This window comes from Protobothrops mucrosquamatus, unplaced genomic scaffold (genome assembly GCF_001527695.2).
Source record: "Protobothrops mucrosquamatus isolate PMUCROS unplaced genomic scaffold, P.Mucros_1.0 scaffold578, whole genome shotgun sequence".
NCBI classification, from domain to species: domain Eukaryota; kingdom Metazoa; phylum Chordata; class Lepidosauria; order Squamata; family Viperidae; genus Protobothrops; species Protobothrops mucrosquamatus.
The window spans coordinates 439433-466757 of NW_015386879.1; the positions used below are offsets into that span (position 1 = coordinate 439433).

Consider the following 27325-nt stretch of genomic DNA (forward strand, 5'->3'; position numbering starts at 1 on the left):
TTTCTTTCTTTCTTTCTTTCTTTCTTTCTTTCTTTCTTTCTTTCTTTCTTTCGTTAACAGCAGTACATTTATGTGGCCTGACTTGGCAGTTGCAGCCAGTTGATGGACAGCTTTATGAAAACGGACTCAGTAAAGGAAACAGACTCACAGAATCTGTGGATACAACATATGCTCCCATTGGAGGGAAAGTGTCAGATAAAACAGAAAGGAAAGGTATCTTGTTTTCTAGCTTTTTTCATCAAGTGTATAAATTATCATGGGAGATGCTCTGACGTCGCAGGCAAGACCAGAAGTCTGAATGGTTTTGTGTAGTGAGGGCATGCAATTAACCCAATTGACCTGCATGTTCCCCGAGTTAATATTACTGATTTGTTTATTAGATTTTTATCCCTTGTTTATTACTTTGTATTGTAAGTCAAGGTGGTGAACATACCTAAATGCTCCTTCTTCCTCCTATTTTACAAACAGCAACAATCTTGTAAGGTGGGTTAGATTGAGAGAGTGAGATCATCTCCTGGTGACTGGCCCAAAGTCACCCAGTCAGCTTTCATACCTAGGGTGGGACTTGCAATGGAGTCTCCTGGTGATTGACTCAAAGCCATCTAGTCAGCCTTTTTGTCTAAGGTAGGACTAGAACTCGCCATCTCCTGGTGACTGGCCCAACATTCCTCATTCACCTTCCATGCCTCAGGCAGAACCAGAACTCAACATCTCCCAGTTTCTGACCTAGTATCTTAACCATTAGGCCAACCTGATTCTTGTATTGTGCTATATTGTAAGGGTAGAGCAGTGTTAGTCTATTTTAACCAAAAAATCAAGAATTGGTGTGCCTAACACATTTTTCTAAAAGATTTAAGCTTTTCTAACTACAGCTCGCTTCATCCGATGCATGATGTCTCAGAAGATTGGTTTCCATAAGTCCTACCATATTCCTTCTAATACATGATTTAACAGGGTCCCATTTTGGCTTTGTGGTAAGAACGCCATCGCTGTCATTCTGAGGATTTTTACGTAAACCTGAAAGCTGGAAACAGATCAGATCAGATGTGATTTCACATTAAATGGCTTAAAACACATACAAAAACACAGAGAAATCAATGAGGCAAATAGAGACGAGAAGAAATGGGGCAAGGCAATATATATGAGAGTACTGCTGCTACTTGATTCAGATTTGACTTAAGCATGTTTGGCCTGAATCTCCTAATTGAATTGACTTTTTGAATCAGATAAAAAAAAGTGCAATTGAATCAGTTAATTCTGCATCCGGATGATTCTCAAGCTGTCTCTCCCCAGTACTACATCAAATACCTTAACCCAGACATGTCAAACACAAGGCCTGGGGCCGGATGCGGCCCGCGAAGTGGTTTCATGTGGCCCGCAAAGCCATCCTGGAAACAGTGAGGGAACGGCCCCCACTGCCTTGGCCCTGGCCAGGCCGGCCGGGAGCCAATGTACAATTTTGTGGTGGCCATCTATGCTGAAACACATTCAGTCTTAGCTCCACAAGGCCATCCAGAAACAGTGAGGAACCAGCCCCTGCCGCGTCGGCCCCGCCCCCTGGGTGCATGCTGGGGAGGTGTCACCCTTTGTGAGGAATGAAGAAATGGACCATCCTTGGCGCTTGCCCTGGTCCCACCCCCTTCTGCCAGAGACCCCCAGATCTGTCCCACTCCTGCCCAGGCCCCCACAGGCACCCTTGACGCAAACGATGTAGAGCTGGCCATGCCCACCCAGTAGGCCACACCCACTCCATCCATGCCCACCCAGTAGGCCGCACCCACCCTGGCCACACATACCCGCCCCTCCCCGAGGGCAACCACAGTGCTGATGCAGCCCTCAATGAAATTGAGTTTGACACCCCTGCCTTAACCAGTACATCCTATAGGTTTTCTGGACCAGTTTTGGATTGAAAATAAATACTCAAGATCCTTTTATTTCCTCCCAGCTCTCATCCCATTGGAGGAAAATAAATGTTGATTCTGAAATATTTTTTTTAAAGAAGAAACGTCTTAGAAGAAAGCCCTACCCAACGACGTGCCATTACAGGAAGGGAATGTGACTCTGAACAGGAAATACAGATAGTCCTCAGTTTTGGATCCCAAAATTTAAGCTGCTAAGTGAGACATTTGTTGAGTGCCCCATTTTACAACCTTTCTTGCCACAGTTGTTAAGAGAATCACTGCAGTTGTTCAGTTAGTCACACGGTTGTTAAGTGAATCTGGCTTCCCCATTGACCTTGCTTGTCAGAAGGTCATGTGACCCCGGGACACTGCAACGGTCATAAATGAGAGACAGTTGCCATTGAAATGTTGATCACGTGACCATGGGGATGCTGCAATGGTCATAAGTGTGAAAAAGGGTTATAAGTCACTTTTTTTCAACAGTCACTAAACAAACTGTTGTAAGTCAAGGACTATCTGTACATTTGCAGCCGGCTGAGATTAGCTCATCAAAAACATTTTGGCCTTTCATTATAGCACAGCAAAGCCTAGTATGAAAGAGTTGGTAAGGGGTAATTCTGCCAAGAAAGAACATTTCTATAATGGGATTGTGTCACGCTGAAATTACATCTCCCAGTATAATTTGGCATATATACCCACCCATGTTTATTCATTTCCCTGAAGACTGGGTTGTGCCATTTTTGAAAAATGACAAAACAGCTACCATCCCATTTAAAAGCCATCCACCTGGACCGACATTACATTCGATTTTAAAAATGTGGCTTGTATCTTTGACTTTAGAGTTCCTGCTTTGTACCCAGACAGCATAATCAGTATGGTAACGACACTGCGTCAGTATCAGGAAAATGTTTTTAAACATCCACTTGGCCTATTGGGCATAGGCTTATAAACAGTTCCAGACAATATCTGAAAAGTCTTGTCATCTTCCAGCTTTTCTTGTGGCTCAGATTAAATTCTCTTGAAGAGAAACCCCAAAGTAATTTCAGGCAGCGCTTAGGAGAAAAAGAAACTGTTTACAAGCTGCTACTCTTAAAAATAAGCAAGACGGGCTTAGCCAATTCTTTTGGACCTTAAATTCAGCCACCTAAATGTATCTACACAGCTTAGGGGCCAGAACTAATCTTCGCTCTGTGCTCATAAATAGTGATCCTAAAAGAAACCAAACCTTTGGAAGGACAGATTTTGAAACTGAAGCTCAAATGCTTTGGCCACCAAATGAGAAGAAAGATGGGGAAGATGTTGGGGAAGATGGAAGGCAAAAGGAGAAGGGGACGGCAGAGGATGAGATGGTTAGATAGTATCATTGGTGCAACGAACATGAATTTGGGCAAGCTCTGGAAGACAGGAGGACAAGAGAGCCTGGCATACTGAGGTCCATGAGGTTGTGAAGAGTTGTACATGACAACAATATAAATGGTTCCTTCTGTGGGGTCCTTGGTGTTCTCTGAGCTTAGTTATTTTCTTGCAGATGTTTCATTACCCAGCTAGGCAACATCATCAGTGCTAGGAGGGGGTAGGGTTTGCTCTCTGTTTATGTACAAGTTCCTTCCCTACCACCACTTCCCACTTCTCTGCTACTTTAGCAGAAGCAACATTCCCCAGGAAATGCCCCAAAGCTCCCAAACCCTGGTTCTGAGACGAGAAATTAGAAGAGCCTATATTTTGCAGGTTGCTAATTATGCCCAAGGTATCAAAAAAAATTGTTTCCCAAAATGTATCTTCTTTGTTTATTTACAGTATTAATCAATGGACCTGTTCAGTCCCTTTCTCCCTCTTTTTTCTTTGTTTCTTTGCTTCTTTTTGTTTCAAAAAGAAACAAATAACCCCAGAATCAAGCTGGGTCAAGAGTGTGATGTGGAGGAAAAGAAGTGTAAAGCTTAGAGATGTGTTAAGAAGGCATTTGTGGAGCCCAGTGAAGTGATTAACACCTATGTAGTGCTAAAAGTCCTTTGTCTTTGTTTAATCTCTGTGGAGTAATGTCAGAACTCCCAACGCTAGCTCAGCTGTGTTGTTGGGAAATGAGACTTTTGCCCAGGGACGAAAGAAAGAAAGAAAGAAAGAAAGAAAGAAAGAAAGAAAGAAAGAAAGAAAGAAAGAAAGAGGGAGGAAGGAAGAAAAGAAAGGAAAGGAGAGAGAGAGAGAGAGACAGAGAGAGAGAGAGAGAGAGAGAGAGAGAGAGGGAGGAAGGAAGGATGGAAGGAAAGAAAGGAATGGAAAGGAAAGGAAAGGAAAGGAAAGAAGAGAAAGAAAGAGAGAGAGAGAAGGAAAGGAAAGAAGAGAAAGAAAGAAAGAAAGAAAGAAAAGAAGAGAAGAGAAAGAGAAAGAAAGAGAGAGAGAGAGAGAAAGAAAGAAAGAAAGAAAGAAAGAAAGAAAGAAAGAAAGAAAGAAAGAAAGAAAGAGGTCCATTTGTGCACTACACGATCTTATGTTTGCTGCTCCCTGAGCTTGGCTGTTTTCTTGCAGACGCTTCAGTACTCAAACTATCTAGTATCATCAGTCTAGCACTGATGATGTTACCTAGTTGGGTAATGAAACGTCTGCAAGAAAACAACTAAGCTCAGAGAGCACCAAAGATGCCTCATTTCAACTCTAAGCTACTGTACAGATATTCTCCTTTAAGGGTCTTCTCTTTCCAAGCATCGATAATATTCAAAGCTATCCTTTAGGGTCCCCAGTCCCCGGGCTGTGGCCCACAGCGAGACATGGCCTATTCGGAAACGGGCCGCACAAGAGGCAGACCTGGCGCACGTAGGTCCACTCCACTCCCACAAGTGGCACCCCAAAGGCTTCTCTTCTCTCTTGCGTGAGTGGAGCTGTGTGCACACCTGTGCACACCGGCCCGTTGCTCGCATAGCCAGGTTCCCCTCTTTCCCCCACCCCAGCCGGGCTGCCCAGCCGCAAAGGTTTGGGACTGCTTCTTTGGGCCCCAAAGATTCCTCCAGCTACCTGGGGTTTTATATGATCTGCTTCCAGTGTGTTTTCCCTTCAGAAGCAAAGTTGTCTTGAATTGCAGGCTGCTCACTTAATACCTTTTTAAATGCCTTTGAAAAGCATGTTCTCTTCGTAACTTTCCTTTTTTTTGCCCTTTTGTTTTTTTGGAGATATAGTATTTCAGAAAGGACAGGCCATAGACACGGGAGAAATTGAAATTGGAGATCAGGTGATGCAGACCATCCCACCAGGCCTCTTTTGGCGGTTCCAGATCACGATCCATCATCCGTTGTACTTGAAATTTAATGTGTCTCTGGCAAAGGATTCCCTGCTTGGGATTTATGGCAGACGCAATATTCCTCCCACTCACACCCAGGTATTTTAATTTTGTCTCAGTTTTTAAAAAGCTGGCTATTTCACAGCGCGTTGTGCTCTCTCCAAAAGGAGAGTGAGGTTCACCCTTAAAGGGCTCGTTCAAGAACAACCTTGCTTTTTGGTGTCTTCTGAACTAATGGGGGTCTTTTTTTTTAATTCTTCTTACCTAGCAATTAAGAATTTTTCTTCATTTTATGTAAGCATGCGGAGGGCGGGGGGAAGAATTTTGCCAGAGCCATGAAACAGAGGAAATTTTCCAACTATAATTTTATTGTAACAGTAGATAGTCGTTTGAATTTGAATTTCAATTCAGAATAGAGCTGGAAGGGACCTTGGAGGTCTTCTAGTCCAACCCCCTGCTCAAGCAGGAGACCCTATACCATTTCAGGCAAGTAGCTGTCTAGTCTTTTCTTAAAAAACCTCCAGTGATGGAGCAATCACAACTTCTTGAGGCAAGTTGTTCCACTGTTAATTGTTCTCACTGTCAGGAAGTTTCTCCTTGATTCCAGGTTCCTTCTCGCCTTAATTAGTTTCCATCCAATGTTTCTTGTCCTGCCCTCTGGTACCTTGGAGAATAATTTGACCCCCTCTTCTTTGAGTCAGCCCCTCCAATACTGAAATACTGCTATCATGTCATCCCTAGTCCTTCTTTTCTCTAGATTAGCCATAGTCTATGGCTAATCTAGAGAAATGTCTAAAGAAAAAAATTCTTTGCCCCCATATTTAGAATACCTTATCATAGTTATTACTACCTGCTGGGGTGAATTGCAAACCGTCCCAGAAACATCTACAACCTGACTTTTGTCTTTTGTTCCTGTATAAATCTTTTCCAGACAGTGAATCAACCTCATTTAATTAACACCTTTTGACAGCTTTTTGAAGGAATATCTCATAGCACTGAACAGAAAAAGAGATTTGCCTTTATTGTTTGTTTTCTTTAGCAATAAAGGATAACGATTCACACCCGTCTTTAGATTTGAACTCTCCCAGGGTGAGGGAACTGTCTTCACTGAACATACACATTTATTTTTGTGTCTTCATAAATAAATAGTTTCCATTTTGTCCCCCCAGCTGCTTCTCCACAACAATATGCTCTTCTGCCTTTTGAATAGTCTGTGCGTATGGGAAAAATCACTTGGTGGAAATTGTTAATTGGCAGTGCTTTTGTTCTTACAAAAGCCATGGAACGACAACAGTGATCAGGGAACATTTAACGGCATACAAGCTTTGTGCAAGTTTCCCCAAATACGATTTTCGAATGATATGGCACAGCTTTCCGTGTTTCGTTTCTGAGTTAGCAAGTAACAGGGGAGGCCAAGCTTCTGCCTAACTTAATCTGTCTATTTTTTAGAAAGGCAACAAATTAAACAAAAATGGGAGACATCGTAAATTGTCTTTGCTGATTCCTCTCACTTTTCCCTTCATCCCAGCCCTTTGGATGAAATGATAAGCAGTCCAGTGTTACATAAGTGTTGTGGAATTTTGGTCACGGATTGTTATGCAAGCAATATTTGCCAATTAACATCGGGCTGTTGCACTCTCTGCTGTCTTTTCTGGACTACAGTTTCTCAAAGAGAAATGCAAAGTTTCCATGACGTTCCTGAACCGAAAGCCTTCAGCATGGAAAGTTCAGGGCTTTACTTTCTTCTAAGATAAGGGAGCAAATCAAAGTGGTTTATCACAGCCCTAAGGCCATATACAGGTGGTTCTTAGGTTTTAATCCTTAAGGGGAATGTTAGTTACCACCTTTAAAGCGCTCCATGGCATCGGGCCTGGATATCTCCGAGACCGCCTTCTGCCACAGATCCCCTCTCACAGACCGGTACGCTCCCACAGAGCGGGCCTCCTCAGGGTGCCGTCGGCCAAGCAGTGTCGGCTGGCGACCCCCAGGGGGAGGGCCTTCTCTGTGGGTGCCCCCACCCTCTGGAACGNGGCCTAGGGAGAATTTTTAAATAGGGACAATTTTAATTTAAATCTTAATTAATTATACAGCGAAAAAAAATATTTGGTTTTTAATAGGTTTTTATGGGGGGACGATGTTTTATGTGTTTTAATATGCTGTAAGCCGCCCTGAGTCCTATAGGGAGAAGGGTGGCATATAAATCCATGTAAATAAATAAATAAATAAATAAATAAATTTCTGAACCGAACAGCAAGCTTCAGTGAGTTGGAAGCTGCTGGACCTTCATGAGTCTTTGCAGGAACACGGTTGGGCCAAGTGAGCAGAAGACCTGCAGGTCTTGTTAGTATTGGACTCCCGTCCACTTCTCACTGAAGCTCTTTGAAACTTTACTGTACAGAATAGATCTGGAAGGGACCTTGGAAGCTCAAGCAGGAGACCCTATACCAGTGATGGTGAACCTTTTAGCGACTGAGTGCCTGAAAACCAGCCCCACCCCACTGCCTGCCCCCGCTCCACCCCCATCCCGCCCTGCCCCATCAACCCACAGGGCCACCCACTGCCTCCACGGCCTGCCGCAGATCACCCAAACAGCCCAGCAACGCCATGGCAGCCACACTCTCCGGCCGTGCCTCACAGCATCATCTGCACATGACAGGGCGTGAGGGCGGAGTCTTGTCCCTGTTGCCCAGCTGCCATGTCCTTGACTGCGCTGCTCCATGTGGACTGCGCTCGGTGGCAACTTTCCTCTGGGGGGCTGCTGGTGAGGAGGGGGCCATGGGGGGAGGCGGGTCTGGGGCAACGGCATGCATGCCCACAGAGAGGACACTGAGTGCCAACTCTGGCACGCGTGCCATAGGCTCGCCACCCCTGCCCTATACCATTTCAGACAAGTAGTTGTCCAGGCTCTTGTTACGAGCCTCCAGTGATGAAACCCACAAGTTGGTTTTCCAAAAGCCTTTCCAACATGAGCTGCAGAGTATGTCCTGCACTTTTAGGAAGCCCTCGTCCATCCGATTCCACCAGAGCCACCATCACCCTGAACAGCACTTCCTGTACTGCCACCAACTTTGCCCAAGTAGCCTCCACTCCTGCTTCAACTATCATCAGAACAAAGTGTGTCTTGTCAGTCCATTCCCTTCTCCATGGTCTGCAGACTACCCTTGCACTAGCAGGAGAAAACAGAACTTCTTTTATTGGCTGCCCATCTCACCATAGGATAACTCTGGGCTGCTTACAGTTACATATACAGTACAGTTAAAACATAAAAAGACATTAAAACCAATTATAAATGAAAGGCTGGTCATCAAGCACCCAAATTTTTTATCACGTGATCGTGGGAACACTGCTGGGGTCAGAATTTGAAGAATTGGTTGCAACTACTATTCGTTCAGCACTGTCATAACTTTGAAAGGTCCCTGAATAAATGGTCACCCATACAGTAAAATATCTAATGGTAGAATTGCTATATAAAAGAGAAATGCAATGAGTAAATGAGATCTAAAAATAAAGGAGAACATAATAAAATAAAAACAGTGTGAGTAAAAATGATTAGTAAATGTGCCCAAACTTAATTCAGGGTGAGAAATATTGTACAGATGGTAGTACAAAACTGGACAATATGGAAGGATATTCTGGTCTGAAAGAAGTAACAGTAAATACAAATCACACTCCATGTTGGGAAACTTCTTCAAGACTGGATAAATGAGGATCTTCCTAGAATTCCTACGGTATATATATAGAGCAGAATATTAGGGTTAGATAAAAGGAGAGCCCTGGTAACTCTGCCCACTGCCAGGAGTTCAATCCTGATCAGTTCAAGGTTGACTCAGCCTTCCATCCTCCCAAGGTCAGTAAAATGAGGACCCAGATTGGTGGGGGCAATATGGCTGACTCTGTGAACTGCTTAGAGAGGGCTGTAAAGCCCTGTGAAGTGGTATATACTGTAAGTTTAAGTGCTATTGCTATGTTGAATGTAGAGCAAACACCTTTATTGGTGTCCAACTCAGAAGGTCTGTATTTTCTGCTGGAGGATAATGCTTTGTGCCCAAATCTGATTAAAATATTTGTTCAAATACATCTATACTTCAATCACAGTCAGGTCATTAGTATCTAATTCACAAAGCACTAAACCAGCCCCTTTTTAATGGTCATGGAAGGAATCAGTGAACTTCAACCAAGTTTAACTTGGTTTTTGGAACTAACTTTGAAGAGACAACGCCCTGCTCTCCGTGTCAAGGAGAAAAGGAATGGAATATAAATAAATAAAGGATTCATCTGAGATGAAAGGCAGTGAGGATTCATTTGATCATTTCTGTAATCTGTGCTCTTTCAGTTTGACTTTGTAAAACTAATGGATGGAAAACAGCTAATTAAACAGGAACCAAGACATTCGGAAGAACTTCACCAGGGGCCCAGAAATCTAATTTTAATGTCCATGCAAGAAACTGGTTTCATAGAATATATGGACCAAGGAGCCTGGCACATGGCATTTTACAACGATGGCAAGAAGGTGGAGCAAGTGCTTATGTTAACAACAGCAATTGGTAAGAGATACTTCATATATTTTTTTTCTCTTAGATTTGATGGAGGCAGTAGGGCAGACATGTCAAACACAAGGCCCGGGGGCCGGATGTGGCCCGCGAAGTGGTTTCATGTGGCCTGCGAAGCCATCCTGGAAACAGTGAGGGAATGGCCCCCGCTGTCTTGGCCCTGGCCCAGGCCGGCCGGGAGCCAATGTACAATTTTGTGGTGGCCATCTATGCTGAAATGCATTCAGTCTTAGCTCCACAAGGCCGTCTGGAAACAGTGAGGAACCAGCCCCTGCCGTGTCGGCCCCGCCCCCTGGGTGCATGCTGGGGAGGTGTCACCCTTTGTGAGGAATGAAGAAATGGACCATGCCTTGGTGCTTGCCCCAGTCCCACCCCCTTCTGCCAGAGACCCTCAGATATGTCCCACTCCTGCCCAGGCCCCCACAGGCACCCTTGACGCGAACGATGTAGAGCTGGCCATGCCCACCCAGTAGGCCACACCCACTCCATCCACGCCCACCCAGTAGGCCACATCCACTCGGCCCCCCGAGGGCAACCACAATTCTGATGCCCTCAATGAAATTGAGTTTGACACCCCTGCAGTAGGGTCTCAGTACCTACAGTGTGCCGCAGATGTATCTGTGATTGTTATTTCATCAGCTCCACATATTTGGGGTTTATTAAGTTGGGAAAGGCTCTGAATCAGTTTATATAAACAAGGTTAGTGTGAATAATTACAATTGGCAAGGATTTATACCTTGACTAACCTTGACTAAGCCAGATTTTTTTAAAACAAATAAATAATCAAATTGAAATGGCTTAGCATGATATATAAACTCAGATACTTTTTCATAGAAAAAGAGTCCACCTGCCACTCACAATTTGGATTTCTTTCCAGATTTGTTGGGAACGTGGAATTCTGAAATGCAATTATATAGTAGTGCGGGAACATTGAGATTTTTCTGGTGGTTTCAGTACCGTGGAGTTCAAGATTAATTTAATAGGAATGCAAACGCAGCAGAATACGTTCAGATGAAATGGGAAGCTTCAGTTCTCAGTTCTCCGCACTTTCCATGAACAAGGTTGCTTAAAATGTCAACTGTATCTGAGAAACATGGCTTCTGGCTCCCACGCCAAGCAGAATTCATTCTCCAAGAAATCTTGGTTTATGATTCTGGCTTGTAAAGGACCCCAATAATGCTGTTTGCTCTACCTCAGAAGTCTTCAAACTTGGCCAATTTAAGACTTGTGGGCTTCAACTCCCAGAATTCCTTAGCTAGCATGCCTGGCTGAGGAATTCTGGGAATTAAAGTCCACAAGTCATAAAAGGGGCAAGTTTGAAGACCCGTGGGGTAGTAGAAGCTACAGTAAGTCCCTGCAGGATTACTCAACCCATGTTGCACAGATCAGCTCTGGGTGGTTTGCCATTTCCCTTAACAGAAGGAACCAGATGAGAAAAAAACACACACAGAGCCCATTGGCATGCTCCATTGGAAATATGCAAACTCAGGCAATATTTGTTTATTTATTTTATTTTTATTGGTGAAACAAAATTACAGATTCTAACAAAGAAAATAAGAAAATCAAAATGTGACAGGGACGATAGGTGCACCAGGACACTTATGCATGCCCCTTTAGGGACCTCTTAAATATGGAGTGAGGGCCGAAGTTAAGTTTGAATTAAAACTGGGAAAATTAATGGCTGAGACAACTGAGGCGTTATATGTTGAGACAATATATTCACATTGTTGGAGAGATACCTTAATTTACGATGATGCTGAGTGCTAGGAATGGGACTAGTCACTGCCATCCCCTGCCAAAGGATTGTGTGGTGTGCTATGCCTTGTTTGAAAAGGTAGCTTTCACACCAAGTGTGCATTTCTTCTCTTTTTGTTTGTTTGTTTTGGTCTTTCTCCGAACAGAAGTCATGGATGACTGTTCTACTAACTGCAACGGAAATGGAGAATGTATTTCTGGCCACTGCCACTGTTTCCCAGGATTCCTTGGTCCTGATTGCGCACGAGGTACAGATTTGAAACTGAACCCACTCACCCAAATATACAAACATGCCTACCTGTCTATCAAGATTCTCCACCATCCCAGTGATGCTTTTTTTTTTTCAAAAGGCAACTGGACTTCCTTGGGTTTCCCCTCCCCCCCTTTGAAAACATTTCACTTTTCTGCGAAAGTTAGAACCGCAGACGCTTCTTGGATGAGAACATGATCTGATGCAGATGTTTGACGCCGAGTGGCCTCTTCCTTCCACAGATTCCTGCCCAGTTTTATGCAGTGGAAACGGGGAATATGAACAGGGTCACTGTGTTTGTCGCAACGGGTGGAAGGGAGCCGAATGCGATGTCCCAGAGGAGCAGTGCATTGACCCCACCTGCTTTGGGCACGGCACATGTATCATGGGAATTTGCATTTGTGTCCCCGGTTATAAAGGAGAGATATGCGAAGAAGGTGGGTCTCTTTTTTTTTTTTTGTTCCTGGAATACTGTTTCCAAAGTGTCAAAAAGTTCAGGACTTAAAAAGCCTTCGCACTGCATGCCGAAAGGGGTGTGTGAAAGATTGTCTCGTGGAATGCTCTACGGCAGGGGTCCCCAACCCCCCGGTCTGTGGACCGGTACAGGGCTGTGGCATGCCAGCAACCACTTCGCACAAACAAGCAAAGCCCCATCCACGGGATGCAGGCAGCACACAAAACCACACACTCTCCAATCCATGGAAAAACCTCTCTCCATGGAACTGGTCCCTGGTGCCCAACCATGCTGGCTGAGGAATTCTGGGAGTTGAAGTCCACAAGTCATAAAAGGGCCAAGTTTGAAGACCCCTGACTTAGAGTTTGACAATTTGAAGCTTAAAAGGAAGGGTGTGTTTGTCTTCAAACCTTATTCCTTGAAAATGTAAGGATACTTTTATTTGATTTCTGTGGGCTATTTCATCTCCTTGCTTCCCTGTTTTATTTTCCAGAGGACTGCTTAGATCCTATGTGTTCTGGGCATGGAGTCTGTGTCCAAGGAGAATGCCATTGCTCCATGGGCTGGGGCGGAGTCAACTGTGAAACATCACTTCCCATCTGTCAAGAACAGTGTTCTGGCCATGGCACTTTTGTCTTGGAGACAGGGCTGTGCAGTTGTGACCCAAAGTGGACAGGCTCTGATTGCTCATCCGGTAAGGTGACTTGGCTCTGATCCATCTCAAATGCATTAAAACAGTTTACTTTTGAATAAAGAAGAGTATTGTCATCTGAATATGTGGGTTACTAATGTTCATCTTCATAGTCAACTTTCAAGGAAAGTTTGATGATTTGATTCTGGATGTGAAAAATAAGAGAACCACAAAAGGAATTTACCAATGGTGCAGTGGTTAGAATGCAGTACTGCAGACTAATTCTGTTGACTCCTGGCTGCTGGCAGTTCGATCCTGACCGGCTCAAGGTTGACTCAGCCTTCCATCCTCCCAAGGTCGATAAAATGAGGATCCAGATTGTTGGGCGCAACATGCTGACTCTGTAAACTGCTTAGAGAAGGCTGCAAAGCGGTATAGAAGTCTAAGTGCTATTGTTCTGCCTGTCTGTCTGTCATCTATCTATCTATCTATCTATCTATCTATCTATCTATCTATCTATCTATCTATCTATCTATCTATCTATCTATCTATCTATCTCTCATCCCATTGCCAGGAGTTCGATCCCAACCAGCTCAAGGTTGACTCAGCCTTCCATCCTTCTGAGGTCGGTAAAATGAGGACCCAGATGGTTGGGGATAATGTGCTGACTCTGTAAACTGCTTAGACAGGGCTGTAAACCACTGTGAAGTGATATCTAAGTCTAAGTGCTCTTACTATTACTTTCTCATCTGCACTAGCAAAATTTCTCTCACTGTCTCTAAGTTCCTGAGAATGAAGTTCTCCTTGAAATCCAAGTCTTTCCCACTCTGATGGTGTTTCAGAGGACCTTAAAAACCCGGCTCTTCTCCCAAACTATGGGATGGAGTGATTGTAGCCTCTGTTTGGTGTATGTGCGAGTGAGGGGTCCTTAGTGCTCTCTGACAGCTGATGCTTAGCACTAGCATTGATGATGTTCCCTAGTTTGGGTAATGAAACATCTACAAGAAAACAACCAAGCTCAGAGAGCACCAAAGATGCCTCCTTTCAACTCTAAGCTATTGTACACCAGGGACCTCTCATTTCAACCCTGAGCTATAAATATTTTTTGGTTCTTTGTATATGTGAGTTTTCTTCATTGACTTGGATCTGGTATCTGTTTATTTGTTATTTTTTAAAATGTTGCCTTGTAGAAGCATGATGGCTGAAGTGGTTGAATGCTGGGCAGGAGGTTAGCAAGTCCATGTTCGAGACCCAAGTGTTGCTGTGGGGTGGGATTGAGCTCCTGTCCTTCACTCCAGCTCCTGCCCAGGGACATAAAAAGAGCCACAATTGGGCATCCCCAGAGCAACGGTGATGTCACCGGCTCATCCTTTCCACCCGGAAGCACCTCGGTGCTTCTGACACAAGGGCAAAAAATATTTCTTGGTATTGTGAGCTACCTAGAGTCCAGGTTGATTCAGGAGTTGGGTAGCACCTACTCTGAATGGATGAATGTCAGAATATAAATTTTTGTCTTTGGATGTATACGTCTTCAGTATTGGCTCATTTTCACTGAAGCAGGAAATAAAAGCTGTAAGAAGAAGACCATCATACAAAGTCAGAATCTTGCACGTCCCCGGGCAATTAAGCACAAGACATGCAAGACGGATAGCCAGTACTGTTCTCCAAAATTTATTCATATAAAAGCACATGTGTACAACCTCAGGTTCTATATCTACTGCAGACAATGACGCAGCAGATAACCAGAATGGCGATAGCATGGAAAATGTTGGAGGACACCATTTCCTATCTCAGTACAATGATGCATAAATTAACCCGGCAATGACTAACGTTATGAATGTAATGTATATAAAACTGTAGTTTAGGAAATGTTTTGGTAGAGCGAGATTCTTATGTATGGATTATAAAATATTTAGCATTAATTTTACTTTCCATATATTGCACAAGTCAGAAGTTATTAAGGGGAGAAATACCTTAGAGAGCTGTGTTGGTTTAAGTAATTAAAATGAAAGATTCAAAGTGAATTCTTAATGCTGCTTAAATTAACGTAGGTTCAGTTGTCTCCTTTTGAGAGAAAGAACAGAACAAATCAAGCAAGAACTCTTCAGAATCAATATTTATCACGGTGATAAAAATTAATCAGCTTCCAGAATTCAAATATATACGTGAAATCATAACGGAGCGGCGATAGAACATTCTGTTTTTGTACTTTCATGTTTGAACTGAAGTTATCTTGGTTTCTTTCTCTTCTTGGAAAAGGAAAAAAAAATATCTTTGTTGCTTTCATTTAAGTCATGCAGCGGAATAAATGCCTCTGAAGATATACAGGTAGTTCTCGTCTTATGCCCACAATTGAGTCCAAAATTTCTGTTGTTAAGTGAGTTTTGCCGCATTTTACAACCTTTCTTGCCTCGGTTGTTAAGTGAATCATTGTAGTTCATAAGGTAGTCCCCAGGTTGTTAAGTGAATCTGGCTTCCCCATTGACTTTGCTCGTCAGAAGGTCGCCAAAGGAGATCACATGACAGTCACCGTCATAAATATGAAGCATCTGAATTTTAATCATATATGATCATGGGGATGCTGCAAAGGTTGTAACTGTGAAACACAGTCATAAGTCACTTTTTCCAGTGACATTGTAATTTTGGACTGTCACTAAATGAACTGTTGTAAGTCGAGGATTACCTGTAACAGTCTCGAAGTGTGAAAGGGGAAGAGCAACAACAGAAGAGGTTTTATCTATTTATTGATTGATAGCACTGTTCCAATATTTGAGGGGCTGCCACAAAGAAGATGGGGTCATCCTATTCTCCAAAGCACCTGAAGGCAGGACAAGAAGTGATGGATGGAAACTGATCAAGGAGAGAAGCAACCTAGAACAGAGGAGAAATATTTTAACAGTGAGAACAATTAACCAGTGAAGCGTCTTGCCTTCAGAAGTTGTGGGTGCTCCATCACTGGAAGTTTTTAAGAAGAGATTGGACAGTCATTTGTCTGAAATAGTATAGGGTCTCCTGCTTGAGCAGGGGGTTGGACTAGATGACCTCCAAGGTCCCTTCCAACTGTGTTATTCTGTTATTGTGTTCATGGAAAGAAATGGGAAGAACGCTTTCATCCTATATTTTTCCCCTTTTTCACACAAAGAAATCACTGTATTTGCAGATAGGTGTTTTCCTTCTAGCCAAGCAACAGTGAGCCAAGAGTGAGCCTAGCAATGCTTCATAATATAGCACATTTTGCATTATGTTAGTGCAGCAGGTGGAGGGAAAGGGTCTTACAAGTCAAGAGCAAACATGCTGACATAACCAAGTTAGAAATCCATAAAAAATGAAATCATTCTGTGTCAGGAAACAGGCAGGATACACTGCATACATTCCCTCAAGTTTCGAATGATAAAGAGGGTATAATACAGAAATGACTAATTTAGGATGCATTTATTAAAAAGAGAATTCCTAGTCCTGTCTATGTTACTTCAAATAAAGTTCATGCTTAAGATTGGTGGTGTCCTTTGAGGAAATCTTCCTTCATTTGGTTGCAGGCAATCCTGGATTTGCAACCATAATTGGGATCTGAATTTCTGTTGCTAAACAGAATCGCACTTAGACTTATATACCGCTTTACAGCCCTCTCTAAGTAATTTACAAATGCCAGCCTATTGCCCCCAACAATCTGGGTCCTCATTTTACCAATGTCGGAAGGATGGAAGGCTGAGTCAAGATCGAATTGCTGGCAATGGATGATAGATAGATAGATAGATAGATAGATAGATAGATAGATAGATAGATAGATAGATAGATAGATAGATAGATAGATAGATAGATAGATAAATAGATAGATAGATAGATAGATAGATAGATAGATAGATAGATAGATAGATAGATAGATAGATAGATAGATAGATAGATAGATGGATGGATGGATGGATGGATGGATGGATGGATGGATGGATGGATGGATGGATGGATGGATGGATGGACGGACGGACGGACGGACGGACGGACGGACAGGAAGAAAGAAAGAAAGAAAGAAAGAAAGAAAGAAAGAAAGAAAGAAAGAAAGAAAGAAAGAAAGAGATTATAGATATCTATTTATCATCTGAGAGAGAGCGATGATAAATAGATAGATAGATAGATAGATAGATAGATAGATAGATAGATAGATAGATAGATAGATAGATAGATAGATAGATAGATGGATGATATAGCAATAGCAATAAAACTTATATACTGCTCCATAGTGCTTTACAGACATCTCTAAGCAGTTTACAAATGCCAGCATGTTGCCCCCAACAATCTGGGTCCTCATTTTACCAGTCTTGGAAGGATGGAAGGCTGACCCAACCTTGAGCTCGTCAGGATCAAACTGCTGGCAATGGAGGGATGGAGGGATAGTTGGATGGATGGATGGATGGATAGATAGATAGATAGATAGATAGATAGATAGATAGATAGATAGATAGATATAACAACAGCAATAAGACTTATATACTGCTTCATAGGGCTTTACAGCCTCTCTAAGCTGTTTACAGAGTCAGCCTTTTCCCCCCAACAATCTGGGTCCCCATTTTACTGACCTCAGAAGGATGAAGGCTGAGTCAATCTCGAGCTGCGTCAGGTTCAAACTCCTGGCAGTGGGCAGAGTTAGCCTGCAATACTGCATTCTAACCACTGTGCCACAATAGAATAGAATAGAGAATAGAATAGAGAACAGAATATACAATAAAGGAAATTGAATGGCTTGTTTAGAATAGAATGGAATGGAATGGAATATAGAACAGAACAGAACAGAATATAGAACAGAACAGAATATAGAACAGAATATAGAACAGAATAGAATATAGAACAGAATAGAAAAGAATAGAATAGAATAACAGAGTTGGAAGGGACCTTGAAGGTCTTCTAGTCCAACCCCCTGCCATATATATCATTTGATATGTCATGAACTATGATATGTCACTAGTTCTCAACATGAACTAATGTTGCTGCTTCTGATCCTTAAAATCCAAATGAACCCTGGTGAAAGTTACAACTCTAACTGTTGGCACCTGAAATATCATTACCACTTTTGCAATTTGCAATTGCAATTGCTCTGCCTGTTAAAAAAAAAAAATAGGCACCCGATAACAGGTTTTGTTGAAACATTTAACAACAAAGAGGTCTTTGTATGAGATTCCTTTGCTCATGTAAATGAGAACATATAATTGTGATCTCCTTTTTGGATGCGAAGGAGAAAGTTCTTAGGAGCTGCCTCTTGAAACTAACAGATGTTGTTATTTTAGCTTGTGGTTACAGCTGCATCTTAACATAGTTTTCTGACAGTTTAAAGTTGTTGTTGTTGTTTTTTTTTAAAAAAACCCTGATAATTACTGGAAATGAAGCTGAATTGTGCGGTGAAGCTTATTTAAAGTTGTTTACTTTATATTTAACATTGCATGCATTAAGCTTTAATCAGCTGGTTAATCAACTAAACATTCGCTCTCGCTGATTAAAATAGTGGATTCACTGACTCAGCCGCCCTCACGAGAAGTTTTAGTGTAGCAACCTAATCAGTTTACACCAAAAATAAAACTTTATTCACCTTTCTTTCAGGTAACGGAAAACCTAAAAAGTGGGCAGTGCCTCTTTTTTAAAGGGAAGGTTATCTTTAAAGCATTGTAGCTTGTTCCCTTTCAAGCAGGGGTGTCAAACTCAATTTCACTGAGGGCCGCATCAGCATTGCGGTTGCCTTTGGGGGGCTGGGTGGGTGTGGCCAGAGTGGGTGCAGCCTACTGGGTGGGCGTGGATAAAGTGGGTATGGCCTACTGGGTGGGCGTGGCCAGTTCTACATCATTCGCGTCAAGGGTGCCTATGGGGGCCTGGGCAGGAATGGGACAGATCTGAGGGTCTCCGGCAGAAGGGGATGGGACCGGGGCAAGTGCCTAGGCATGGTCCACCGGGGCAAGTGCCAAGATGGCCACCACAAAATTGTACATTGGCTCCCGGCCGGCCTGGGCCAGGGCCAAGGCAGCGGGGGCCGTTCCCTCACTGTTTCCAGGATGGCTTCACGGGCCACATGAAACCACTTCGCGGGCCGCATCCGGCCCCCGGGGCCTTGTGTTTGACATGTCTGCTTTAAAGTAACAAAGAAGAATAGTCTCAAAAGTATAGCAGGAAAGCCCTTAACTCTCTGCCATCCAAACCAAATTGCCCCCTATTGATTAATCACTGTAAAGTTTTAATGGAATAATCCATCACTCAACCAATTAAAGCTTCCTACTATGCTAATAACGCCGAGAGAAACCCTACAGAGTGGGATCCGAGTAGACCTCCCAGAGGCAAAATAAATTAAATTTCAGGATCAGCGACTAGACTTACACCAGGTTGGCAAAAACAAGATTTGTTTTTAAACGTAGAGGAGACATTTATGCTTCACCTTTTAAATTGTAATAGGGGTTTTATATCCCACTGGTTTTTCTGCAGGAAACGTTGCTCGGAAAAGGCCCTGGATCTGCAAATCTTTTAAATTAATCTTTATTTTTTTTTAGATATGCTTTACCCCACCATTATTATTTTTATAAATAATTCAAAGTGACAAACATACCTAAGATTCCTTTCTCTTCCTATTTCCCCCACAACATCGCTGTGAAGTCTATTGGGCTGAGAGGCCCTGACCCAAACTCATCCAGGCACTTTCATGCCTAAAGTGGGAATACAACTTACCATCTCCTGGTAATTGGCCCAAAGTCACCCAGCTGGCTTTCATGGCTAAGGTGGAACTAGAACTCACAGATTCCTGGTTTCTAGCCTGGTACCTAAACCACTAGACCAAATTTCTTTCCTTCAAGATTAGGACACCAAGCATTTACCACCATTCTGATTTTAGTAACTCCATTACACCTAGTTTTTAAAAACTTGGGGAGACAGGTTTTGACTGGACCATGCCCATAGATGGTTGAATGTGTGTCCCATCTTGTCTGTTTGTTAGGATACAACTCACATTTACTGAAACAACTTCTATATACAATTCTGATATGCATTTAGTCAACACTTGACTAAATGGAGATCAAGGTCAGGCCCAGTGTGTGTGGTTCCTGTTCCTTCTCTCACAATCTGCACATGAAAATGTGTTAACATTTTAAGACTGTGTGTAGAGTTTAATATAGCGACATTAGTTTTGTTCCTGATAATCCCAAAGTCTAATAGAAGAAAAACAGTTGCATTGAGGCAGGGGGAAAGGGGGGGAAAAACATAAGGCAAATGTTAAGGAAATAGGATTTTTTTCCCTACTACAAAGTATGAATTATAAACTATAATAACTTGCTGATTTTTGGTCGTTCAGAGAATCCTGTACAGGTTTAAATTGACCTGTAGACCACCTAGAGGGCTGGTTAAATGAAACTACTTCAGAAGCGTATACTTATTTTTCTTATCCCAAGAAGTCAATATATTCAGTATTATTTTATGTATTATATTTTTATTACTTCTTAAGTAATTCTAAAGTAGTAAATATACCTAATACTCCTTCTTTCTCCTATTTTCCCCACAACAATAATCTTTTCAGGTGGACTGGGCTGAGAGAGAGGGCCTGGCCCAAAGTCACCCAAAGTGGGATTAGAATTAAAAGTCTCCTAGTTTCTAAGCTAGCACTTTAACTACGGTACTACACCAAACAGTCCCAATTTTAAATATTTCTTTAAATAACTGGATCTCCTATTTTTTATTTCTCACAGAACTCTGCACACTGGATTGCGGCGCCCATGGTGTTTGTGTGAAAGGAGCGTGCCAGTGTGAAGAAGGTTGGATAGGGCCCACTTGTGAAGAACGGACGTGTAATTCTCACTGCACGGAGCATGGAAAGTGCAAAGATGGAAAATGCGAATGCAGCCCTGGATGGGAAGGAGACCACTGTACCATAGGTGAGATTTGGGTGTACCTGACCCAAACTGGGATAGCTCAAGATAAGATAAGATAAGATAACCTTTATTTTCATTTTTTTTTTACTGTGGGCACAACGGCACACATCAAAAATGAAATTTAGTTGCCTCTCAAAGTGAAACACATACATGACACACACCTAAACATACTATGTACAACATATGTATAGACCCATACCCCTACATATACATAGCAAATAAATATTAAATACTGTCCATCTTGAATATATAATGGAAGGAGGAAGCTTGAGAGTTCACAAGGTTAATGCTGTATGGAATGAAACTATGGCTGAATCTGGATGTTCTGCTACGGATACCACGAAGCCCCCTCCTCCCAGAAGGTAACAAGGAAAACAGGTCGTGAAGAGGATGTGTGGTGTCCCAGATAATCTTACAGACCCTGCTCAAGCAACGCTTCTGTGCTACATCCTGGATGGGAGGAAGGGAACTGCCAATGATCTTTTCGGCCATTCTCACCACTCTCTGCACCGCCTGCACATTCAGTTTGGTTTGCACGGTGCCTGGATCAAGAACACTAAATTCTATCACACTGAAAACAAAGGCTTCAGAGCTGCAGTTAAATAGACAGCTTGACTTCTGGAAGATGGGGCATGATTATTTCATGGCTGTCAAACTATTCTCTCACGTCTCCCGCCTAGAAGGGGCAGTGGATGTAGTCAGGCTGAATCTCTTTGGGAGACATCAAACTAAGTGCCTTTAAGCAAAGTCAGGGACATCAGCACCACAAACAGCTCCCCGAAGGCTTCATGGCTGGAACTTTCAGCCTTTCATACTGCAAGAGAAGGAAGCTCTCTAAAGCAGTGGTTCTCAACCTTTTTAATGCCGTGACCCCCAACCAGTTGTAAGTCTAGGACTAAACCGGTCGTAAGTCGAGGACTAAACCGGTCATAAGTCTAGGACTAAACCGGTCGTAAGTCGAGGACTAAACCGGTCGTAAGTCGAGGACTAAACCGGTTGTAAGTCGAGGACTACCCAACCGGTCATAAGTCGAGGACTTTCCCTGCCCGGGAGTGCCGCGCATGCGTGGTTCTGCCCCCTGCGCCAGCCGAGGCGTAGCTGGCAAGCGGCAGAGACGGAGCAGGCCGACCACCAGCTGGCCCAGCTCAAGGGAGGTAAGGCACCCGCCGGAAAAGGGGGAAAAAATGGCGGACAGCCTTGCTTGGCGATCCCCATGAAATGGTCGATTGACCCCAAATGGGGTCGCAACCCATAGGTTGAGAACCACTGCTCTAAAGTCTTGTGTAAGCTGACGGTGTGTTATAGATGACACAACTCCGTAGAGGAATTGGCTTAGTTGTTTGAAAGGACTTTGTCTGATTTCGTATCCATGTCCTTCTGAAAGCTAAAAGATGCGGTGGGTGGCATCACAAACAGTTTGCGAGTCTGAAAAGGATAACAAGGCCAGTGAGGGAAATGGAGAAGACGTGGGAAACAGCCTAAACTTTATCCTACTCTGAGTCTTTCTGGCACTTATAACTCAGCTTAGTTTCTGGTTATGCATCTGGAACTCACACAGTATTAAGAAGAACGAGAAATAGCTCAGATGTAGAACCACAGAATGGCAGAGTTAGAAAGAAGTACAAAGATCTTCTAGTCTTGACTCTCTGCAGTGTATAGGAAAACCAATTAAAGTATCAGTCAAAGTTGGCTATCCAGCTTCTTATAAACCTCCAGAGATAGAGATCCCACAGCCTCCAGAGATAAAATGATCTGCAGTTATACAAATCTTGCAGTCAGAAATTTTTTTTTCTTTATACTTTAACAAAATCTAGGTCACTGCAACTTGTACCCATAATTTCTACTTCCAGTTTTGGGGGCCATGAAAAAGAGTTCTTGAGAATCCCTCTGCAGTTTCCTTGTAAGTTTAGTAAGTCAGTTTCTTTTGGAAACATTTGTTTCCTCTCTTAGCTGTCTATATTTCTGCAAATAAAAGGTGTGTCTGATCATTGTGGACGAGGAAGGGGTTGGCTTTAACTTCCAAAAGAAAATCAAATCCCTGTAAATTCAAACCATAAGGTGAGATGGTTGTGGAACAGGTTGAGGAAAGAAGATGGGTGAACCTGTTTCTTTAGAAATCAGAAGAAGATACGTGTGAAAAATAATTTCTGCAGAGCTTCTGTCACTTAGCTATAATGGCAAAGAGAACATTTAATGGGTGAAGTTGCTCATGGAAATGTGTAGGAAAAAAACTTTCATTGACTAGTTTTTCCCTTACACCCCACTACGAAACTGTGGCATTTGCAGAAAATTGTTTCCCTTCTAGCCAAACCACCACCAGCCAGGTGTGAAGCAGAGTTCTAGCAACAGTTCAAAGATCAGCTGTAAAAATGTTTCATGCACGAAAAGATCCAGGAGAAAGCGAAGTGTGAATCAAGCAACGCGACAAAGATTCTGGCAGTTCCTCACAAGAGGACACAGAATGTTGCTTTCCACAGAAAGTCATCTCTACTGGCCAACTTTCAATCACATTATTCAAGACTCTCTCCTAAACCACTGAACTGCATTAGTTCAGAAGGTAACAGAAGCTTTCATTTTTAGCCTTCTGAACTTTTCAGCACTCTGGATCTTAACCTATTATCATCAGAATAGAATAGAATAGAATAGAATAGAATAGAATAGGATAGGATAGGATAGGATAGGATAGGATAGGATAGGATAGGATAGGATAGGATAGGATAGGATAGGATAGAATAGAATAGAATAGAATAGAATAAGAATAAGGAATAGAAGATAGAATAGAATAGAATAGAATAGAATAGAATAAGAATAAGGAATAGAAGATAGAATAGAATAGAATAGAATAGAATAGAATAGAATAGAATAGAATAGAATAGAATAGAAAAAGGAATACAATATAGAATAGAATAGAATAGAATAGAATAGAATAGAATAGAAGATAGAATAGAATAGAATAGAATAGAAGATAGAATAGAATAGAATAGAATAAGAATAAGGAATAGAAGATAATAGAAGATAATAGAATAGAATAGAATAGAATAGAATAGAATAGAATAGAATAGAAGACAGAATAAGAAAAGAGAAGAGAAGATAGAATAGAACAGAAGATAGAATAAGAATATAGAATAGAATCGAATATAGAATAGAATAGAAGATAGAATAAGAAGAGAAGAGAAGAGAAGAGAAGATAGAATAGAAGGTAGGATAGAATAGAATAGAATAGAATAGAATAGAATCTGGAAGGGACCTTGGAGGTCTTCTAGTCCAACCCCCTGCTCAAGCAGGAGAACCTATACCATTTCAGACAAGTGACTGTCCAGTCTCTTCTTTAAAACCTCCAGTGATGGAGCACCCATGTTTTCTGAAGGCAAGCTATCCAGGTATGATCTGGGATGCAGATTCCCTGTTTTTCCCCTGCTTGGTGATGCAAGTCCTGATCTCATCTGTCTCCTCTGCTATTGCCTCACTTTTGGAGAAAAAAAAAATCCTCACTAGACATCCTGAAAATTAAATGCAGTGTTTTGTTCCAGATTAGCTTAAGTGAACTTCTTTGATATAGTGAGTCTGTACAAAACGATATCAAGAGAATAGCTAGAAAACATATATCCACTTTAAATTAATTTAAGAAAATGAAACAGTTTAAATACACTGATTCTTATATTCTCTGCCTTTGTAGGATTTAAATATTAGCCAAGTTATTAAAAGTGTTCATTTATCTTTGTTTCCTTTATCCCCAAGGCTAATTTCTAATTATATTTCTAATACAAATCTAAAATTCTCAGATCTTTTCAGAAGGCATTCCTTCACTGTAGAAATACAATTGTTACATTTTAATGAAAAATAATACTTTCCCCCCAAGTCGGTTACTAGTAAGTCTTGGCAAGTCGTCGTTCGGGAGTTCCCAAAGTGTTTTTGTCCATAAATGTTTTAATTGCATGCAGGAAACATGGCTCTCTAATATAATAAGAACAAGTTGGTTACATACCAGAATTTTATCAAGAGAATGGAGTTTGCCCAGTTTAGTTTGAGGTACTCTTTCGGCTTAATTTCTGGATTTCCATTTAAAAAAAGCCCTACGTTTTTACTTCTTATCTTCTTGGTTCAATTTTAAACAGATTATCAAATTTAGGTACCATCTATCTCACACTGAGGGTGACTCTGAGTGGTGCACAGTTAGAAGCACAAAAGTTTAAAACCATATAATATGGTTTCTTTCATAAGAAGCAGGATGCTGTCTGATGTTTTCTGGCAGGGATCAGCACTAAATTGGCCCTAGATAAGAGTTGACGGAATTCAAGAGGGTTTTGACTTTGGGCTGCTTGTGGGAATGTAATGACTCCAGGCTGATTCCTCTCTTGACTCCACCCACAAGGCTCTGCCTATTAATAATAATAATAACAACAACAACAACAACAACAACAACAATAATAATAATAATAATAATAATAATAATAATAATAATAAAGTTGGAAGGGACCTTGGAGGTCATCTAGTCCAACCCCCTGCTCAGGGCAGGTAACCCTATACCATTTCAGACAAATGGCTGTCCAGTCTCTTCTTAAAAACCTCCAGTGTTGGAGCATTCACCACTTCTGGAGGCAGGTTGTTCCACTGGTTAATTGTTCTAACTGTCAGGAAGTTTCTCCTTAGTTCTAGGTTGCTTCTCTCCTTGCTTAGTTTCCATCCGTTGCTTCTTGTCCTGCCTTCAGGTGCTTTGGGGAATAGCTTGACTCCCTCTTCTTTATGGCAACCCCTGAGATATTGGAACACTGCTATCATGTCCCCCCTCGTCCTTCTCTTCATTAAACTAGACGTACCCAATTCCAGCAGCCGTTCCTTATATGTTTTAGCCTTCTCCTACACAGAATCATCTCTTTTTGTTCAATACTTGTATGTTCTGGGTAGGTCTGTGGGAGAAAAAAGGGCTAATAATGCATAGACTTATAGAAGAATTGGAGCCCTGGTATATCTTGAGCACAGTGTGTATTTCAAACTGACAATACAGCACCCTTAGACAGATAACACTGATGATTAAAAACACTGTACTTATTGTTTCCACTGGAAACCCATTCTAATGGCTACTTAGGTAACAGGATTAGATTAATGGTGGTTTCCATTGATACAGATCGTAAATAGCCTGTTTAAAACACAGCAGAGGCTCTTAATCTCAATCAGCCGAATGGCAAATTAATACAGAAAGGTTTATTTGTTTTCATTTCAGTACATAAATGTAGTGGGTTGTCATTCTGCTTCCTTCTGTGTTAAAGTCACCATTAGTTAAAAAGCTGTGAATGTGAGAACTGCAAGGCGGAGAAGGCCACGTGGAAGATATACAGTATTTCTTTCTCTCTTTTTCTGAACTTCAGTTCTGCAGTTGTAGAACAGGGAGGCACCATCTGAAACTTCCAAATTTAACTGTGCCCCATGGAATTCCTCTAAAAATCAGTCCCCAATCACAATGTCGATAGGAAAGAAGGGGAAAATTAATGAGGAGGATTAATCTTATGCACAGGTTTTAATTTGACTTAATTGCAATTAAATTTCATTTGGATGCAACCTCATTGACTTGTTTCAACCAATCCGGGCACTATTTAACGGCCAACTTTAAGGACAGTTTGAAAGTTTGTTTTTTCCCACCATGCTGTAACCGAGTTGAAGTTTTAAGACAGTGAAAATCTTTCAGTTTAGAAGGTGGGCATTGATTGCGCATCATGTCTTTTTTTTTTCTTCCCAAGTACAGTAGCTTGGTTTTGTGATCCACTCCCACAGTTGAATTTGTGGGCCCACGTGAACTCACAACCCATTTAGAATATGTATTTAAATTGTCACAACTGAAGGAGCTGCCAGATAAATTATTCATTCTAAGGTGTTTTTCAGGTTCAGAAGATATGAAGCAAAGCCTAAGGGGCTTCTCACATTAGTAGGGTGATGAGAATAATGCTCAACACACTTGCAAAATAAAGTTGACAGTTCCCCTCTTATAAACTCCATCATTGACCTTACAAAATGCTAGAGAGTACACAGCATATCCTTTGTCAGTAATGAGGCATGCGCTAGCAAAAGTTATGACACAGAAATGCAGTCTGTTCATCACATATCCAGTTATCCTGTGCTTTGGTGTGTTCCAATTATGAATTTGTCGGGTTGAAACTTATTATACAATTCTGGAAAGAGTACTATACTTTGAAATTGGATTGGATGTTGAAACTGAAATTGGATTGTCGGTATGTATTTTTAGTGAACAGTTAAATTGATTCTTCTATTTTTTTTTTTTAAAAAAGACGATGACTTTAAACAATTGTGATCAAGGTTTTTTGAATTGTTCTGTTTATAACAATTTCAAGGCCACTGCTTCCTTTTTTTACTGCTATGCTTGTTTTGTTATTGTGTTCATCTAGGAATGCTATTTTATAGCATTTTTATAGTTCATATATATATATATATATATATATATATATATATATATATATATATATATATATATATATATATATATATATATATATATATATATATATATATATATATATATATATATATATATATATATATCTAAAGAATCACAACCGTGAGACCACCAGGAGATAAAAAACTATAATCAGTTTATTTACAATTAAAAGCACCTAG

The 27325-nt window shown here is 41.6% G+C and overlaps 1 protein-coding gene across 1 annotated transcript in view; it reads left to right on the forward strand.

Annotated features, from left to right (window-relative positions):
• TENM1 (teneurin transmembrane protein 1) overlaps window positions 1-27325 on the forward strand; it is a 238034-nt gene that overhangs the window by 123593 nt on the left and 87116 nt on the right. The window contains exons 5-12 of the mRNA XM_015817351.1: window positions 61-213; window positions 5069-5268; window positions 9503-9713; window positions 11621-11722; window positions 11967-12161; window positions 12672-12872; window positions 20516-20701; window positions 20973-20989. Of these exons, the coding sequence (XP_015672837.1) occupies window positions 61-213; window positions 5069-5268; window positions 9503-9713; window positions 11621-11722; window positions 11967-12161; window positions 12672-12872; window positions 20516-20701; window positions 20973-20989 (1265 nt within the window). The remainder of the gene's footprint in view (window positions 1-60; window positions 214-5068; window positions 5269-9502; window positions 9714-11620; window positions 11723-11966; window positions 12162-12671; window positions 12873-20515; window positions 20702-20972; window positions 20990-27325) is intronic.